This window comes from Otolemur garnettii, unplaced genomic scaffold (genome assembly GCF_000181295.1).
Source record: "Otolemur garnettii isolate 467f Iridium unplaced genomic scaffold, OtoGar3 scaffold00063, whole genome shotgun sequence".
NCBI lineage: Eukaryota > Metazoa > Chordata > Mammalia > Primates > Galagidae > Otolemur > Otolemur garnettii.
Window position 1 is genome coordinate 4,720,893 of NW_003852458.1, and position 20,985 is coordinate 4,741,877.

General features: G+C 41.4%; 1 protein-coding gene across 4 annotated transcripts in view; it reads left to right on the top strand.

Annotated features, from left to right (window-relative positions):
• The window catches only part of SLC1A3 (solute carrier family 1 member 3), a 90,311-nt gene that overhangs the window by 54,837 nt on the left and 14,489 nt on the right, over positions 1–20,985 (top strand). For 3 of the 4 annotated variants that reach the window (XM_003792943.2, XM_012807092.1, XM_012807093.1), the window contains 2 exons: positions 17,429–17,633; positions 20,685–20,727. In XM_003792943.2, coding sequence (XP_003792991.1) covers positions 17,429–17,633; positions 20,685–20,727 — 248 coding nt within the window. The remainder of the gene's footprint in view (positions 1–17,428; positions 17,634–20,684; positions 20,728–20,985) is intronic. The other variant, XM_012807094.1, reaches the window with a different exon arrangement.

The window sequence follows — 20,985 nt, forward strand, 5'->3', positions numbered from 1 at the left end:
TTTTTTTTTTTTCTTTTTAAACAGGCAAAGAAAGTTTTGCTATGCTTTTCCTGGAAAGATTCACTGATTCAATCTTTTAGTTAATATTTGGTGGAATGCCTGCAAAAGCTATGGTGTCCAATTCTGCCCTAGGATGTGAGTGTGTGTGGCTGCCGTTGAAAACACTGAGCATCACATGAGAGTTTTCTGATTGCCAGCTAGTTCGCTTTCCTGACAGGCATTTCCGGATGTGAGGAAAGATTTGTTTTGGCACCCTCAGCTTCAACTGGCATGGGCGTGTATACACACACACACACACACACACACACCCCCCATTCACTCTCTTTCAGTACTTAGAATCATCTGTCTTCAAAGTTTGGAAGTGGAGTTTATGCTATAGTAGATGACTGGCTCTTGGTAACTTTCAAGGGGAAGAAAGGGCATCCTTTCTCTCCCCTAGAGCTGAGAACAATAGCTTAAAAATAGAACAATGTGTTTTGGTGTGTTCCTTTCATCCTCAGCATCAATAACAGGTGTACAGTTACACACACAAAGGGCTAGATTCACGTCTTCTGCAGGCCTCCAAAGAATTCCCAGAGTTACCCACAGAGCAAGAACTGGGTCTAAAACGTTTGGCATAAAGAAAGTAACCCAATATAGCTACATATGACTAACACTGCTGCGTCACATGGCTTTATTATTCTCCTCCCATAGTGGCTCTAGGATGTAAGAGCACAGTGGAAGAAAATTTCACCAAGAATAATTCATAGGAATATCACACGCGTGCACACACACACGCGCGCGCGCACACATACACACACACACATTCTTCAGTAAACAAAATTAATACTCCCAAAAATTGAATTAGAGAGATTGACTTGGCTGCTGTAAATCGCAAGTAGTGAAATGGTTTAGGTGTGAGTACATTACTGAAAATTAAATTCTTCCCCTGCAGAGTACAGGGATAGCTTTGTAAACACAATGTAGGAAGTCAGAGATGCTACTTTGGTTTTTAATGCATTTTCTAAGATGTGGTTCTTAAGTTGTTTTATGACCTCTGAGAAGTATTGACCTCACATTTGCTTTGTGATTGAATTTCTTGCCCATGTTGCAGCACGTCCATGCTCTCGCTACTCTGGTCTCTACAACAGTTTTGAGACAGACTGTTTTATGGTCCATTATTTCATTTCCAAGAAACACAGTCAACAGTGTACTTTCTCATTCACCCGTGCAAGTTGCAACTTGCAGCTTGCTTGGCGTATTGGTGTTGTTGGGAGGGCTTCATTTGTTTCTGTCCATACAGATTTCGTATTTCTTAATTTGTGTGTATTTCAAAACTTCCATAATGACCCACATAATATTACCTAGTGAATAAGTTCACACATAAATTTGCAGCGTGGAAGCAGCATGCCCTGCTAGCATGCTTCCCAGCAGCTGCTTACAATTCTTCACGCTCTCTCCCCAAGGAAATGGTTCATAACAGAATCGAACAGATGTAGGTGTTTGGCCGCATAGTCAGGGACGCTGGCTTTCAAGATGTTGGTTATTTCGTGTCTGGTAATTAGAATTTCAACAGTCTTTAGTTAGGCCTTCGATGCATTCCAGTGTTCATGTAAATACTTAATCTCTGGCTCCACACCTACCCCTCACGAGTTCCCCTAACCTATTTATTGGTCCTGACAACACCACTACTGAATTCTTGGCCCTCAAAGTCAAATCTGATAAGCACGCACAGGCAGAAATGATTTGGCACTAAACTTGCTCCTTCTTTTTAGATGAGCTTTTCCCATTGCCAGAACTCCAACTTACAGGTTATTAGAGTTTCTCAAGTCATCTTCTCCTGGGCCTCTCTCTTCTAACATACCCATATCCTTTCGTTCCCAACCCAGCACACTGTTGTGTCTCCACCCCTGGGCTTGTGAGCTCTGAGAGCAAACACTAGGTTGTATTTCTACCTATGGGTCCTGAGCCTGCAAACAATACATGCCTAATAAACATATCTCAAATGAGCCAAGGATGGTTAGCTAAGAATAAGGGAAATACTAATATTTTCTTCCTCATCAACTTTAATGAGTCAGAAGACTCAACATCCACCCCCAAGGGAGATTCTCACGCCCCTCTGGGGTCTGTTTAGTGACTAACGTTGCACCACGGTCCGGCCGAGCCAGCAGAAGAGTTCTCATGCTTCATGGCACCCATGTTAGGTGAAGGGTTGTTTGTCTGTCTCGTCCCGTAAACCCACTTCTTACACAGTTTATTTCCCCACTGGAAAAGAGTGTATGTTTCTACTCATTTGAAAGTTATTCCACGTGCATTCATGAAGCACTTTATGTATGTTTTATGTATGCTTAAACTTTTATGTTTTAAGAAGTTATGCATAACTTTATGTATGCCAAGGGGTCCGTAAGACTGTCGATACACTTCTCAGAGTACACACCCTTTCCTTTATTTCCCCCAGCTTGTGTAGCTATGTACCTTCACTAGATATGCAGTGAATCGTCCCGACAGAATCTGCCATATGTCTTCATGCTTCGTTCCCTTGTTCTCATTGCATTTGTTCCCTGAGTCGTGAACAGACGCTATTGTCTTGCTGAGGTTGGTCACTCATTCAATACTGAGCTCCTCCAGTGAGCCCTGCTAGGTCCTAAAGAAGGGATTCACAGCACATTAATTATAGATTCCAGGTTCCACGTCTCCCTGTTCTACAGAGAGAGGTGATTTTACATTAGAAAAGTTGAACAGGGGCCAGCTGAGTGGTGTCAATCATGCTTACTTAGGCTGCATTAATTTGTGGTAATTCCTGTTTGGTTCTTAAGAACACAAAGCTTGAAGCTACCAGACTAGTTTCTATACCAGTGTAGCACTGGCCAGTTGTAGGACAAGTCTTCTGAGGCATTCATAGATTTTTTTTTTTTTTTTTCAGATAGAGTCTCACTATGTTGCCCTCAGTAGAATGCTCTAGCATCACAGCTCACAGCAACCTCTAACTCTTGGACTTAAGTGATTCTCTTGCCTTAGCCTCCCAAGTAGCTGGGACTACAGGTGCCTGCCACAATGCCCGGCTATTTTTGGGTTGCAGTTGTCGTTGTTTAGCAAGCCTGAGCTCGGCTCAAACCTGAATGTAGTTGTCATTTTTTGTTTGGCAGGCCCAGGCTGGGTTCAAACCCACCAGCTCCAGTGTATGTGGCTGGCACCCTAGCCACTGAGCTTTAGGGGCCAAGCCTCATGGATTTTTTTTTTTAATGGAGTGCAATAATAGTAGTGAGAGTAACAAAAATCTCTGTTGTACGTGCCTCATGGGAGACCCGCAGGTGAGCGCAGTGCAACTGTGAGTGGGCTTTACCTGAATCCAGGAGCAGTGGACTAATGTTGGTGATCACTGCCATTCTGAGATTCCACTTCGATACTGTAAACACCAATTTCAAAGGCCCTTTTGGCTTCCTTGCCTGAGAGTATCAAGTGTAAGACCACTCCATGCACCTGCAGGTAGGGTTTACCCGGAGAGGATCATTTCTTCAGTCTTGGCCTGGGTCATCTGATGGCATTCTCACTGACCTGGCCTTGGCTTTGTCGCTAATCAGTAGGCAGTTTCAGAGATCATGTTGCACCTTACTTCACCCCCCTTCCTACTGACTGCCTGCCTGCTGAATCCTGCTCGCTGCAGCTCATAGATATTTCTGAATGAGAGAACTGCTGATGGATGACCCTGAGTAAACCATTAAAGTCACTGCATTTTCTCTGTTAGAATTTAAAAAACCACCAGTCAAAGTGACCTTCCAAAACTGGGAAAACTTTTATTTGTTGTAAAGGTCTCCAGTTTCAAGTGGATATGCTAAATAATGCTTTGAACTACTTTGCATGGTCACCAGAAGACCATGAAACTTTCATTCTGACCACCTCTAGCTAGCGGTGTCATTTTGTATGTGATCAAGCCTTTGGGTTCCTTGGACTCATTCACCAAACCTGGAGAGTCTCAGCCAGGACATGGACCTGGTTTTTGCCATTTAATTTTGCCTTTTTTGATGACAGAATTGGTTTCCTAGGGTGTTTGCAGATTCCCTGTGGGATCATGTTCTCTACAATCAGGTATACGTTGAATTTAGGTAAGTGCAAGTTCAAGGAAATGTTACAAGGCTTACTCAGCCTGGACCAGACCTTGGCACATGGCCACTCCTCTGCCATTAGCTAAATAATGTGAGATTTACATCTGAAGCTGTAAACATTCAAGAACATTGATACTGCAATAGAGATCATGTTTACTGTCTTCTACCTTAAAGTGTGCTAGAATGATAACCTTAATTATGGGTTCATTCTATGATTGGTCAGTAATAATTTTTATTTAATCTGCCATAATAATTGCTGGCAGTTATTGAGTATAAAAAAGTTCCAATTATTGAGCACAGATACTTCACCTCCCTCCTGGCTCCATTCACTGGACTCCTGTTTGGGACAAGGTCATTATTATTATCTCTATTTTACAGATGAAGAAACTCAGTCTCAGAGAGGTTGCACAATTTCTGGGGTTTGCCTGCTAGCAAGTGGCCAAGCCTACATTCAAACTCACATCTGTGTCACCAAAGCTCCCTCTCTATAGTGCCATGCAACCCCAAATGTGGTGTGACCTCTAGATTTGTACTGGGTCCGTTTATAATGCCAAAATGCTTTTCTTGCCTTAATTTTGCTGCTTGTGACAAAGTCTTTTCTTGGTGAGAATCCATCTTGTTTACACAGCAAAAGAACTCCTTGAGCCCTAGTTGCAGCGATGAGCTGCTTTTGTAGTAGATGGTACAAAACTAATTCATTGATTATAGAGTAGCCACAGTCGCTTAGTCATTCTCACTTGCTGAATTTACAGAATTTCTCATTCATCATTTATTCATCGAAAATATATTGAGTTCCTTCAGTGTTAGTCACTGGCATATAGTGACAAATACAGACCATCATATGTTTGTATAATTGACGGTCTGTGACCTGAAGAATCACACATTGGTATGTTATTATAGGAATAACAGTGAACATGCAACAAAGGCATATACTTTAAAATAATGGACTTTGTAATAATGTAGCACAGACAGAATTTTTTGCTAATGAATCATCCAATGAATATTTCTGAAGCCTAAAATAATTATGATGTTATTTCTTTCACATATGAGAAATTTATGCTTGCATTAAACCTTGATGCATATACATCTCTGAGAAAATAGATGGGGTTCCTATGAAGTAGGGGAGAATATTTATTAGATTATACTTTTCTAGATTGATACTACTGATTCTTTTAGGGAAAGAGAGTTATTCCTACAATCACAAAATCAGGCTTACAGTATTCTCACAAAACATCTTATAATAGCTTAATGTACTCTATATAAGGAAAGTTTTTAAAAATTAAAATAAAAATTAAAAATAATTTCTTTCTATAATAACTTTTCACTGTGGAATTCCTGATACAATTTGTTTTGGTTATTATGACAATTTTTGAATCTTCCTTAATATTCTTGGTAATAAAATAGGCCTTGATTAAAAAAAAGCGAAGTGGATTTGAAGCGGGCTGAACATTTAGACATAACAAGTGTTTAAGGCTCCATGTCAACTTGGAAAGACACCTGACGAGGGACCGTGCTGTGCTTTTAAAAAAATCCTGTCCATATTTTTATCAATGTCTCCAAGACGTAGAAGGCACCTACATAGTGTTTCCAGATGGCATAAGCCCACAAAGGATAGTTTCTACTCCATAAGCCTCTGATTGCGATTCAGAATGACTTCAGTAGGCTGCAATGCTGGATGGAAACCAACAAGATGAAGTTGAGCAGGGGATAAACGTACATTTCTGCTTTTAGATTCAAAAGGCAATTGCGCAATTACAGGATGGAGAGCAACTGAGCTTGGCAGTGGTTCATGTGACTAAAGGCTTAATATGAACCAACAGTAGGAAGTGGTGGCTAAAAAAGAATGAATGTAGCCATGTGGCTTCCTCAGTAGAAGTATTAATAGTGCACTGTACTCTGCCTTGGTCCCGCTGCATTGGGAGTAATTTGTTTAGTAGTGAGCACATTCAGGAGAGACTGTGACAAAGCAGAATTGCTACTAAAAGGATGTTGAATCCGATCCAAGATACATTCACTGGACTCCTGTTTGGGGCAGGCAGTGTGCTAACCAGCGCCAGCAATAAAGATGCACAGAGGCATTACCAGTTTCTAGCCCTAAGGAGTTGAAAATTTACATGGAAAGCCCAACAGGTACATACATGACTATAAAACAAAGCAGACTAGGAAGCCAAGAAGCACAGAGGAAGTGCTGTGGGAATTCAGGGGCTGGACTAGTGGTAGGTTTTCCAGAGGGAATGAGGAGGAAGGCAAAGGAAGCCTTGAAAGTAAAGATGAGTAGACAGAAAAACTCAAGACTTGTCTAGGGAATTCTGAATAGTGCAGGTTGCCTGGAAGAATAGAGTAGGTCTGAGTAGGAAATGAGGCTGAGAGAAGAAGGTTTGGGCCAGAGGATGAGGACATTGACAGGGAAGGAGGTAGCAGGAGGCACCACGGGGTGGTGAGCATCTGGAAACAGTGATACGTGAGGATTGGTTGGAGAAACAATGATGTGTATTTAGTCTGGAGAAAAAGAGACCAAAATCCCCCTGGTGAGTATACACCAGACTTGTTTGGGTTCTTTCAGAAGCAAAAATTTATATCAAGGGCAAATGTCATAAGGAACAAGATTTCAGGGTTAGTTTGGTTTTGTTCCTAAGCACTTAAAAAAAAAAAAAAATCAAAGCTGAGCCAGGTGCAGTGGCTCATAATTGTAATCCCAGCACTTTGGGAGGCTGAGCTAGGAGGATCACTTAAGACCAGGCATTTGAGACCAGTCTAAGCAACATAGTGAGACCTCATCTATAAAAATAAAAATAGATTTCTTAATGAGCCAAGTATGGTAGTACATGCCTGTCATCCTATTTAGGAGGCGAGACAGAAGGATCAACTGAGCTCAGGAGTTAGAGGCTGCAGTGAGCTATGATCTCACCACTACACTCCAGCTTAGACAACAGAGCAAGACCTTGTCTCTGAAAAGAGAAAAATAAAATAAATCAAATCTATGCAGTAATGAAGTATCATTCTAGGAAATTTTGAACATTGTCATGGATGGACTCAAGAGAAAGTTTAGTAACTGACACAGTAAACAGAGTTGTGGGGAAAATGCTAACTTCACCAAGAGGCCTGAGAGTTCCAGGAATTACCCAATTACACATTGCAAAAGTTCTCGTACATTACCTTTGTAGTATGTAATTGTCTATGGTTTTCTTTCTTTCTTCTTTTATTTAGGATATCCATTAATATATACCTTCTGAATAAAGCCACAATTCAGTGAGAGATGTCAAACTTATTTCAATGCGGGATTGTCCCAGTGCTGGGACAGAAGCCACTCGCCCTCACTGCATTACTTTACAACACACATTACCATTTTTTTACTGCAATATACGGTTTCCTCTCAAATACAGATTTAAACAGATTTTTGTCCACAATCGATGAATCAAATGCAAATCAATCATTGATACAAGTCTAATGTGAAGAAGAATTTATCTTACAATCTCCAAAGAAATGTGTGTAGTGAATAAAAAGTGGGTTCAGATGTCGGTAGTGCTGCTTACTGGCCGTGTGATCCGGAGACAGCAACTTAACCTCCCTGTTTTCCTAAATTGTAAATAAGGATCAATCATTGTTATTCCCCCTGAGGGTTATTTCAGAGGAGTAAAACTGATAATGCATTGAGTGCAGTGCCTGGCAAAATAGGCTCTAATTTTACTGAGTGCTCATATGTTATCAACATGCTCCAAGGAGCCCTTCAGAACTAAAAAGTGTTTTTTTTTAAATCACTATTATTGGGCACAGTGATTCACAACTGGGAGACCAACGTAGGAGGCTTTAGTGAGGCCAAGAGCTTCAGGCCAGCCTCGTTAATGGGTTGAAATTGATTCACGATAACTGAAGTTTGATATAAGGACTATCCCCAATTTTCTTTGGAGGATTTTTGGGAACTCCTAAATACCTTTTGAAAAAAACATGAAGCTGAGAAGCAGATAGAAACTGTGCACATGGGTGTTATAAAACTAAAGTAGAATACACAGAAAAACTCCCTTCTCTAGAAGAAAGAAAGCACAACTTATGGAAGATATTAGGAATAATTCAATTCCATTGTTGCTCTTGGGCCTAGGGGCAGTAACACAGCTTTTCCTCTTCCAAGGAGAAAGTGTTCTCTTACTATGTGTAAGGCGGAGAAGAGGGAACCCAGCTAATTCCAGAGTTTACTATAACCATTTTATTCACTCTGAGAAATGAAACTGCTTTATTTGTTTGGCTCAGGTAGCCAGGAGAATGACCTCTCACTCCTTGGATGCTGACTATTCCTTTATTGATTAGATAAGAACTATTGATGAACTTTTAAATACTGAGAAAACCAACCAGAACTAAAGGACGTATTGTTGGCCATAGTCCAAGAAACATACTGACTGAGATAAAAGCGCCTGCTGAGTTTTCTCTCTCCTATGCTGAACTTTTTCTCCCTTCCATATTCCTCTGCTTTTTCATCTGCTTTCTTTTCTTTCTCTACTTTTCTCTTTTCTCTCTCCTGCCATTCTCTCAACTTTCTTATCTCCACTATCTTCCCTTTTTCTCCTCATTAGCCCCCAGCTCTACCTCCAAAGATTTAATTTTGCACAGTCTCTCCCAACTGGCCAAAATGTGGACCTGCATTTTTTTTACATGTATTCTTTTATACTGTAGATAAGATTCACATCTCTTGGATTTAATTTAGAAAATAGATAAGGTGAACATGTGCTATTCTGTGGTTGTTTCTCTTTTTTATAAGATATATTTTCTTGAAAAATCTTAATTTCAGTTTCAAGCAACAGACTTAGCCTCAGTCCATTTCAGAGTCCTCAGGTTGGGTTAGGGTTCCAGAATCTTTTAAAGCCAAGGAACAGAGGCCAAGGAGGTGGATGGACATTGGTTCACACAGGTGTGTGTGGCTCTCCTGGCCCACAGAATCGGCAGCTTCCCACCCGCATTGCAAGGCCTGGAGTCACACTCCTGCTTGAGCTATGCCTCAGGGAAGCAGGGCCAGGTGGAATTGGTCTTCAACATTCACATGTCGCTTTCCACTTCTGTGAAGCTTTCATTTCAAATCCTTTTCTTCTGTGAGAGACAGGCCTTCTAGGGAAGAAAGGGCACCCCAAGAGTCTGACATGTTCTAGCAGTCAACTTGAGATGCCCTTTGGTTAATTTTGGACAAGTCAAGCCCAGTTGTGGAATTCAGTCCAATTCAGCTTTCTGCCCACTGGGCAATGTGCTATCATGACCATCTTCCTAAAAAAGTCATGCGGGAAGGTCTACTCTTCTATAACTTCTATAAGAAATGTAATCCAAAGGAAGTAGGGATATTTTGAAAATTACAAACTACTCATCCAGTGGTTGGTTGTAAGTTGTGATTCTTTTGGGAACAAAGGCAGAGGGGCTGGGGTTCTGCCCTCCTAGAACTCCCTCTCACTGAAGGAAAGCGATTCACTGGTCTCCACAGGCTCCCTCTCAGGAGTGACTTCACCGACTTTTCCCACTAAGAGTCAGGCTTATGGAGGATGCTGTGGGTACCCGTGCCGGGTGGCTCCTCTTTCCACATGGTACAGGTTTCGTTTCAAAGCCAGGGTTTGCAGGTATAACCAAAGAGTTGCTTTGGTCAGCCCATTGCCCCCAATGCCCAATGCACACTTTTCTTTTTGCTGCTATTTTCTGTGGTCCTGGGTTTCTAAATCTTGGCAAGAGGACAGTCATTCCTTTGTGTTCGGCTGTTACAATGAGGTAACTAAAGAAAGGCTCTTGGTCTGAGACTGTCAGCTGTTACTAATCACTACTCCCCGGCCCGTCGTGGGTCCCGCTCGCCTCTCCCTCTTGCTCTGCTTAGCACACATAAAGAAGATGAATTACTCTCTGGTTCCTCTTCAAAAAAGCATATTGTGCGGCACATTCCAATACTGTGAGCGAAGGACAGGCTAATGTGAAGGGTAAATGGGTATCTAAATCACCTCGCAGTGGGTCTTGCGTCGGCAGCTGTGGGCCTCTGAGAAGTGAATTTCAGAGCTGCCCCTTCTGAGAGCTTCCGGCAACCTTTCTGGAACTGAGAGGAAGTCCCTGCGGTGGGCTCTCTGGCAAGCCGTATCACCAGAACAATCTTGGGGCTCTTTCGAGCTGTCACGAGAGCCTGTTAAATGGGCAAGACCAATGTAAAGAGATGCAAAGCCTGACCACTCAGAGGACCCACAGGCTGGTTACCAAGGAGAGGCAATCTCCACCCCAAAGGTTAAGTCCAGAGGCACGAGAAGCTCTTTGATGTTAGGTAGTGGCGGTGAAAGTTAGGACTCAGTTAACTTTCTCTCACTGCTTTCATGTAAAAGTTCATTCTCAAAGGACAACTATATTCAGAGAATGGGAGTTATCTGCTTAGGCCTGCCTGACCAAGGATAAAAGTGATTTAGATGACTTTTTCTGCCACTAGTAATGTCTTTTCCACTGATTTTTCCATTTGACAATCTTTCAAAAGATGTTTTCTTTTCTGCACTTCATTTTCCTAGGAAACACTAGTGCTCAAAGACTTGTTGACAAGTGTTAAGGGTCAACAAGTGGCAAATCGGTAAGGAAACTTCACTTGTCTTAGTGTAGCGTAACCTCCAAAAGCTAAGTGGGATTATAGGCTAATGAAATGTCAAGTTCTGTGATACTATGAACAGCCAAAATGGAAAGCAAACATTGGCCTGGGTGACAAGCCATGTGAAAATACTTGTGATTTAATTGACTGTGAATTCTACAAAATCGTTCTGCGATCTTAGTGGACATGGTTTAACTCTCTTCACCAAGAATCCCTGATATAAGTAAATTGCCTTCTTTGCTCAAAATTCCATGAAGCGAACTTTTTCCAAAACATTTTCCCTATTACAATGTTCATATGATTTCTCTTCAAGGAAGTTGACCAGATACTAAGGATCAGCATCCTCATTTCCTTGGTCTCCACTAGTGAGACAGAAGTTCTTGGGTAGAGTGGGCGGCCAGAGGTGATAGAACATCACAGCTCATGATTCCTTTTGAAAGCCTCTGCCATTAACTGAATGGGGGAATGTTTGCAAACTTTCTTTAACCAGAACCTACGATAATAAATATATTTTACATCGTGACCTGGCACATGACATATTAATTTATTTCATAACCTGCACAGGAAGCACGTAATGAATCTGTGCCCTCTATTCTGTTCTCTCCTCGGCATCTGTTTATTTTTTTCATTAGTCGTTCTCTTGTTAACATACGGACAGACAAAACTATAGCAGTTACTTCTATAGCCTCATCTGCAAGATATATGGTAGCAAGAGAGAGACGATATTATAGGTGTGAGAGAGAGAAGGCAAAGGAAAAGCAAGCAGACGGGGTGCCCACGGGGGTGAGCATTACGTGGAGCCTTGCCAGCCTCCCGGCCTTCCTGACTCGCCTGCAGACACCCTGCCATGAATTCATTCCCAGCTCCAGAAGTGAAGCATCCGCTGACGCTGGGTTTGCATTCTCTCTCTTTCCCCACAAGATTTGTCTCTCATTGTTCCAGACAGAATGAACATCACTATTTTGGATTAATTGGGGGAAGATCACCCAAAATTAGTGAGTCAGAATTAAAGAGTATTTTAAACAAAAGCAATTTCAGAACTTGTAATTCATACAGTAACCTGACTTAAGTGTTTTTTTAAAAAGCAAGTGGCCTCTACCCAGCATAAGAACAGTAAGGAGAATGATTGTTTATTCAACAAGTAATCGGTGGGCACCTCCCAAGCGCATGCACTGTTCTAGGCACTGAGGTTACAGTAACGAGTATGAAAGTGGGTCCTGCTAACATGGCACTAAAATTCTGGTAGAGGGAGGCTGTGACTGTTATTTATCAAGGGCCTACTTTGTCCCGTTATGTATGTTTTCTCTAATCTTGAGATATGGGTACTATTAGCTGCTTCTCTCCATGGGAAGTGAAGTCTTAGTGAGGCACAATGATACTTGATGAGCAGCTTTTTATTATGTAACTGCTTTACTTGGTAATAATGGCAGCTAACACTTCTTCGGTGCTTACCATGTTCCAAACACTACGGTCAGTGCTTTCTATATGGAAGCCCCTTTAATGCCAGTGCAAACCCTCTGAGGGAGCTCTTATTACCAATGAGGAAACTGAGGCTTAGAGAAGCCACCTGTAACCACAGCTAAAAGTGGAATCCAAGTATTCTAACTTCAGAACCTGAACTCTTAACTCTTTTTAAAGAATGTGCCTGAGTTTGGCCTTATGTAGTTTGAATGTTGCCTTTTAGATGAAGTTCTGAGGCCGTAACTTGCCTACTGTGATTCAAAATTGTGATACAATCATTCTTTACAGAGAGTTTGGAATCTAACTTTTAAAGATTTGCTTTCATTTCCAGAACCTTCAGAATCATAGAACTTTATAGAACGCTGGGTTATTTTTTGTTTTTGTTTTGTTTTACAATCTAGTCTATAAAAGAAAATATGCTAGTACAGGAAAACTTCATACAGTTCTAGAGAGATTTAAAGTGATGTGCTGCGTGCTCTGTCCTCCCCTTCAGTGCCTCTCCCGGGTGAGCTTTTGGCCCTCTGCCTCACTGTCCTTCCTGGGATGACAGCGTTCCCTGGCTCCAGCAGTGGGCAGCTGCTCAGGACCCAGGAGCCCATTTTTCAATCTGTTAGTATGAAGTATATTATATTTTTAGAGTTTCATTGTCTTATGAAAAAGCCATCAACTATATTCACATGAATACGGCACATCCTGGAGCTCATCCTTGATTTCCTTATTGTAAATTTGCCCACCTTGAAATTCTAGGAGGCCCGAGAACAGGCGGCTTTCATTAGATGAGCGATTGAGGAGTGCAGTGTGCAGAAGGAGTGCACCTAAAATAAAATAAAAACTGAAACAGAGCAATCTCCTCGGATCAGCAGTTGCCGTCACCCTTTTCTGTTCCTTTTGGATCTGGTCCAGGGCCCTGAGAGGGCAATGAGATATCCTGGGGATATGTGGAAAGACAATTCAAAACAGAAAGCTGCTTCTCTCAATTCCATGTCTCAAAACCAGAGACGGGAATTACTGGGCGCAGGGTAGGGACGTGGAGTACACTGAACATGTTAATGTGCTAGGAGAATGAAGTCCAGGCAAATGACAGAACCTTGGGAACTTGGCATTATTGATGTTATCCTTTAATATTTCGATGAATACAGGTCTTATTCACAAAGTCATACTAATTATTATGCCCAAAGACGTGTAATTTACAACACAGACTCACAGAGTTCCATATACATATTTGTGAAATATTCCCTCTTCTTCTCTCCCTGACCAAATTCTACGAATATTCTATGCTAAACCAATCACCAAAAGGCTGTCTTCATAAGTAAAGAGGTAATCACTTACTTGGTTCAAGGAATTTGCTTCTCTTCCAAGTGACTCCCTACTTGGGAGGCTGAGGCAGGAGACTCGCTCGAGCCCAGGAGTTGGAGGTTGCTGTGAGCTGTGATGCCACAGCACTCTACCCAGGGGGACAGCTTGAGGCGCTGTCTCAAAAAAAAAAAAAAAAAAAAAATGTACCATCTGCCAGAGGTAGGACTTGGTAAGTGAGTAGGCCAGCATAAAAGATAACTCAAAATATATCAAACATAGAAACATGTCCTTGTAACTGTAAAAGCCATCATGATACTTACAGCAATAGTACAATATAATACTTCTTTGCCTTTTAAGAGGGTCTTGATTCTGATGGCAGGTTGTTTTCATAGTAAAGATGTCAGGATATCTTGAATGGGGCTGGTTTAGCTAAGCTCAGATCAAATAAAGAAAAAGAGATTAGTCAAGATCATTATCTTTGCCACTTTCTCTGCAATGTACTTCTCAAATAAGTATTTAGATGAGCATATGGTGGTTGTAGCACTCTCACAAGCACCTACATTCCCAAGTGCCTTCCAATCTCCCCAGTGCCTAAAAGGGAAAACTCTGATATATTTTAAAATGACAAGGCTCAATGCAAATTTTCTCTTCCCAAACATTTACAGCAGTTCCTGCCAAAGTACCTTTTTCTACAGAGTGATTTAGTACTTTAACTTGCCCCAGACACTCTGACATCTGCATTTAGTCTCGGATGTAAAGGTTAGTCTCTCCTATTTCATGAGGTTGGGAAGAGGAGATGGTCACAGAGTTTAGGTGAGAGGAAGAATTATACCCTGCTCTTTGGGGGTTTTGTCTTCCACAATTCTTCCTCTATTTTCTTGGTTCCACCAATAATCTTGTGTGTGTAACAGATTGTACACATCTGTCCTGCTGTTGCCCCCACAGCAGTGTATGACCTTATTCTTGGTGGTCTCCTTAGTTTTACAAGCTAGAGTACCTGAAGCAGAGGTGGGCAGGTCACCCCACGTGGGACATGGACATCCTTTGCAGTGGCTCTCAAACTTCCTTTAATACAGTTCATGTTGTGGTGACCCCTACACATGAGGAGCAGTGTCTCGGTTCCTAAGACCATCAGAAATATGTGTTTTCTGATGGTCTTGGGCAACCCCTGTAAAAGGGGAAAGAGTCTTGTTCAACCCCTAAAGGGGTCACGACCCACAGGTTGAGAACCGCTGCTTTAGGGGAAGGGCTTGCATAGAGAATAGGTTAATGAATATACCCCTACCCCTTTCTTGGCCAAAACAATAGCAGCTGCTGCCTAATTAACTCTCTTTCAAAGAAAAAGGGTCACTGTGCAGAGGTGGGTGAGGCCTCCATTTGACTATTGCTTCTCCTTCTGTGCTTATTGCTAAAAAATGACATGATGGTTGTCTTCAGCTATTTCTGAATTAAAAAATATGGAGAAAGTTCTTTCATATTGGTTTTTCCTTTAAAAATATAACTTCATATCCTAGAGTTGACAGTCTATACTGCGGGTGCTGAGATCATTTCCCCAGCCCTCTCCCCACGGTGGGGGAGGGAGACTTGAGCTTCACCCTTTGTTGCCACTTCGGTTTCCAGTGCTCCTCCTGACCACTTAGCACTCTCTCTGAATAGCTATAGGTCGGGAATAGTGGGCAGGAGCGTCAGCGAAGAGTTGGCGTGAGAACGGAAGAGCACCACAGAATAGAAGGCGAGAGGGAAAGCCAGCATCTCGGAGGAAGAAATACTGCTGCCTGGTACCCCCTGGTACCCAGAGCATCCGGCGTATTGTGCTTACACCACTCGCCGGGTCGACAGGGAGAGAGCCGGAAGAATTGCAGGCTTCAGTGGCGACAAGTTCAGGCAATCATGGGAAAGAGAATGGGCCCCTTCTGAGAAAAATCATTTCAAGCACATCCCAGCCAAGAGATTTAGAGATGTGATTCAGATTTGAAAATGAAAATGGGAGGATGGGGTACTTGGGTTGAGAACAGATTTAGCCCATTTTTAATATAAAGTGTTAAAAGTGGTACCAACCCAATAAATAAATACTTAACCCTCGGTTTCAAGAAAGTGGGTGAGGATAAAAGAGGCTAAGCTCTTACACTAAAGATGAAATTGGCCTCCTCATCTGTGGAGCTGCAGGTGGTTCTCTCAGAGGCTGAAAGTGCACTAAACCTAATTACATAAGACCCAAGTTCCAGTTCCCACTCCATTCTACTTGGTGTCAATGAAGACCTCATATAATTACTTAATTGATTTTTAATCTGTCTTATTAAAAATACAAACATATCAGGTTCTAAGTAAATGCTTAATATGAAAATTATAAATGATACAATTCAAATGAAATTATAAATTAAAGATTATGGCTTCAATTCCACCTAAATTAATTACCTTCATATTGAGAATTTTGGGAAAAACCAACCAGTTATCTGGTGATCAGAAACACAATTTTTTTCAAAAATTTATCTTGTTCTAAATATGTTTGCGTGAACAGGGTCACTACCTAATGTTAGAATCTGATACTCATCATTGAAATACAGTATAACCCTTTAATACATTTATGGAAATACAATTTTTTAAATACAGTAGAACCTCTGTAAGCTGACCACCCAAGGGACTGTAACAAACTATCAACATACAAAGGTGGTCAACATTAGGAACCAAGCCTACTGTACTGATATATACATGTGGTACATGTCCAGTCTATGAAAATTAGGTCACCTTAAGGAGGTGGTCAGTGTAGGGAAGTGGTCGGCTATGGAGGTTCTACTGTACTAAAAAAAAAAATAGTTTGATGGACTATAATTGGATTTTAGTGTTTTAGTGAAACAGGGAAGATAAAGAAGGAAGAAAAGTGAGGAAACAGCCAATGAAACAGAGCCCATAGTATTATAGATAATTAAATCTTCTGAGAGTTTTTGTGTCATTTCTGATTATTTTCCAGTCTAGAAAGCATTGAGAAGTATTCCTTTTGCTTGAGCCATTAGGGAAAGCTTAGAAGTCATGCTTCCTTTTTTATATAAGATGACATCTTACCTGAGGTAGACTTTTAAGATGTCCTGAAAATGAGGGAAAGAGGTTTATTATCTTTTCAATTATTGGTGGAGACTTTCCTCTCCTTTTTTTTTCTTCTTCTTCTTTTTTTTTTTTTTTAGATAAGATCTTACTCTTGGAGTGCAGTAGCATCATCATAGCTCACTGCAACCCACAATTCCTGGATTCAAGCAATCCTCCTGCCTCAGCCTCCAGATTAGCTGACACTACAGGCATGCACCACCATACCCAGCTAATTTTTATATTTTTTGTACAGATAGAGTCTCACTTTTTTCCTCAGACTGGCCAAAATAATTATTTCTTAATTTTGATTAGGTGTGATAAAATGAAACAACAGAAAAACTATTGTAGAACTTTGGCCTTCTAACCCAATGTCTCCTTTAAATGCAAATTTAAGATAGAATAATAGCTTACATTTTACATAAAGATCATCCAAAAGACTCCCAATATACAAAATAATAATTATTTTGAGAGAATTTAATGACAATGATTCTGTATAAATCACCAAAGTGACTGAATTGAGGTAAATTATCCTGCCAGAAGTTTTTCTTTTTTTAATTTTTATACACACATGTACTTACTACTCACACTTGTAGGTTCCCCAACTAGTAGTAACCTAGGAAAGAATTTTACTGCACTTTCAGACAATTAGAGAGCAATTTTTATTTGGCCACGTGGCATCAACTCTTGGGGCAGAAAACAAGTGATTGTTTGCTGACACAGCTGATGTCTAGCCATTCTGTGGCTTTTCCCTTTAGCTTTAGTGAAGTCCTAATTATATTTGGAACCAAGTTCTCTCAACATGTATAAAATCCCATCGTGGGGTGGAATAAGAACAGGGGAATGTAAAAAGGAAATGCTGTTCCCACTGTCTTCCACTAGAGGATTCCCTGGACTGACTTCCTGAAAATCTTCTGTTTGCCTTCACCAGGAATGGCGGCCCTAGATAGTAAGGCATCAGGGAAGATGGGAATGCGAGCTGTAGTCTATTACATGACTACCACCATCATTGCCGTGGTGATTGGCATAATCATTGTCATCATCATCCACCCTGGGAAGGGCACAAAGGAAAACATGCACAGAGAAGGCAAAATTATACAAGTGACAGCTGCAGACGCCTTCCTGGACTTGATCAGGTATGTCTTTGCAAGCCCCTGTCTTTGGGTACGTTTGGACCACCCAACCCTTCTAATTTGGGAAAGCTAATCAAACTCTGGAAGGGGTGTCTGACTGAACTAGCCTTGCCAGACTTGAAATAGAGATCGTATGTTTACGTCTTCCTTACAGAAATGGCAGTAAGGATCCATTTTCTGATGTCTTAAGAAAGAGGCAAAAAGAGCAAGGAGAGGATGTAGATTCTGAGAGCTCCCCCTTCAGGGCTCAGAATCTGGTCTCTCAATTCTCCTCTCAGCTATGTAGCTCACCTTGGAATTTTAATAATTCTTTACCTATTTTTCTTAAGTCCTGCTCATAAAGGCTAATTTTTATTCAAGTATGGCCTGTTCATTTGGCTCTTCTGATTTAGGACATGTGATCTGTATTATTCTCCATTGTACACAAGTTAGGTACAGAAGGGACATTATAGATCATCTGGTCACACCTGTCCCAAGGTTTTCATTTTTTATTAATGAAGAATTTGACAGATCAATAATGAAAATTTAAAGGATGACTTCTTTAGCATTGTTTTGTGTACAAACCATACGCTGATTACAAATGAGTCTTATCTAATACTTGGGGTGGACTTGTTCATAAAGTCCACCTTTCTCAGGGCTGTGAAGTTAGCCAAAGTTTGATCCGGGCATCTTCTTGCTTGCTCTCTCCACACACCTGCCCTTGTTCAGTCAGGTCCTGGCAGGAAGCATCCTTGAGCGGAAAATTGAGGAAGGTTTGCAAAAGATTCAGGCAGAGTTAAGGGAACCCACAAAGGATGGTGAAGCCCCAGAGCTGTTTTGTTACTACCCCTGGCTATGAAGGAGCAAGGGAAGGGACCCACACTGAGCTGTAGCCACAGGAGAAAGGGCTTCAGAGTAGAAGCCATGTCTTTAATTAGAGAAAAGGAACTGTCAAAGAGAGCTGGGAGAATATATATATGGACTTCTTTCTCCCTGTACCCTGTGATCTCTCTGTGCATACAACTAGACAAACCAATGGAAACAAGAGAACCCGCCTGCTATGATACATAGGGGGTCAGTGTTCCACAGCTTGGTGTCCCAGGATACTGAGCAGAAGGGAGAGTGAATCCAAAAGGGTAAAGGGAGGGTATCCCCCAAGGCAGGCCTCTAGATCCCCCACCTGTTCAGCAGTCCCCCACTATACCCTTACCTATCCATCCTCCCCAAACCCAACCCTTCCCCCCCCATCTTTACAACCTACCTGCAAAGTGACTGGGTTGTCAGTCCTACTTTAACCGGTGCACCATTGATCATCTGAAGAAAACCCCTCTAAGGGATTGATTTCATTTGCCAATGCAAAGAATGGGTCTATGGCAGGTAGATTCAAGAGATATTTGGGGAACAGACCACCTCTTCAGCAATCTTTGTCAATTCCTACCATAGGTAAACTTGTACCATATTCTCACCATTGGTGACCCTGTAAATCTATACATAAACACCACCCAACTACATGGGGCCTCTACTTGAAAACCTTTTCAGGTAGTTAATCACAATTATCTGAATATAACAAACCACCCTATAAATGAATTCATATCAAGTGGGCACCTGATAATTACGTTTTAATTTAGTCTATACAATTAATTAAGACATTTCACCATTTGGTGGGGGGGGGGTACAGAGTCTCACTTTGTCACCCTTGGTAGAGTGCCCTGGCATCATACCTCACCGCAACCTCAAACTCTCTGGCTCAAACGATTTTCTTGATTCAGTCTCCTGCATAGCTAGGACTACATTTTTAGAGACAGGACTTGCTCTGGCTCAGGCTGGTCTTGAGCCCATGAGCTCAGGCAATCCACCCGCTCAGCCTCGCAGTGCTAGGATTATAGGTGTGAGCCACTGCATCTGGTCTTACATTTCACCATTTTTTCATGAGCTTTACCCTCTAGTAGTTGGATTAGTTGCACTTTTAGCATATTTTATATTTTGTTTCCCTATCATTTTTATTCCTTGTTTGAAGAATCGAGATCTTCTTGTCCTCGGTCTTAGCCTCTCCTTGCCTCAGTGACAAGTGTGTGAATATCCTGTTCCCACCCTGTCACTTAACTTAAGTACTTTTCCTGGAATCTCATGAACACACACTTCTATCAAGGTTTATAAAAACAAATCCAAAGAGCATAGATGAGAAGGGAAGGAAAACAGGATGATCTAGTAGTAGGATGAAAGGGACAAGAATTTATGACCTTAAAATATAATTTGGATAGTGTACAGTGCAATAATCTCAAGCTTTAGATAACTGCCCAGTCCTTGTCTCCCACAGTCTCCTGTCTTAGAGCCCTAATCATAGTTAATCCAAACTCCTCTTTAACAGACGAGTCAACCAAGACATACATGGGTGCTGTGAATTGGTCAGAGCCACACAGCTGCTTAGAAGCTCCCCAGCCAGTGTGTGGCTCCTTCCTTGCCCCTCCACAAACTAGACACTGCTCCAACATGGCCTCAAGGTGACAAACCCCATCACATGGGCCTCAAGTTCAAATGTTGTGGATCATTGTCCACCAAAGAGCCACAGAAGTTCTAGCAATTTGGTGTCAATATCCCACCCCCTAGAAGGTCTTTAGGAGGTATTTTTAGAGAACAAAATTCCACAGTCTGACCATGACTTTTGATTCAGAACATTTGGTCCCTAGACACATGGTACAATAACCAGAATGACTACTACTGAATAATACCTCAGAGTGCCAGAGTGCTGATTATAAAAGGCGTTCCGTTCTCACTTTGATTTCTTTCTAAGAGCAGGGTTTTGATAATTTAATGGCTGAACAGAGAATCCTATTGACTGACAAGAGGATAGAAGAGTTGAATTGGAGACTTCCCTAAAAAATATGAACTCCATGGGTCACATGTAGGGAGACCATATGTTCCATTTCAACCATTTCAAGTCATCAAATCCACCAGGATCTTGCTGTTTTTCCATTGGTTGCTTGGTTCAATGCAATCTTTACCTGACAATGATACAGTATTTAAGGAGCAAACATTATTTGGAAAAATCTTTAAGTGACTATTTTTTCTTTGCAGGAACATGTTCCCTCCAAATCTGGTAGAAGCCTGCTTTAAACAGGTAAACACTCTACAACTACTAATGCACCTTTGAAATTCTTTTTTGACATACCAAACCAAATAAGATCCTCTCTTCCCTGCCCCCACCCCATTTCTTTACAATAATAAACACTTCTCTTGCTAACCAAGTGGAAAACACAAGGGTTTTCTGGGGAAGTTTTGCCGGAGGGGTTCTTAGCTCATATTGACGGCCTATTAGTTGCCTACACAATATTTCTTTTTTTTTTTTTTTTTTTTTGAGACGGAGCCTCAAGCTATC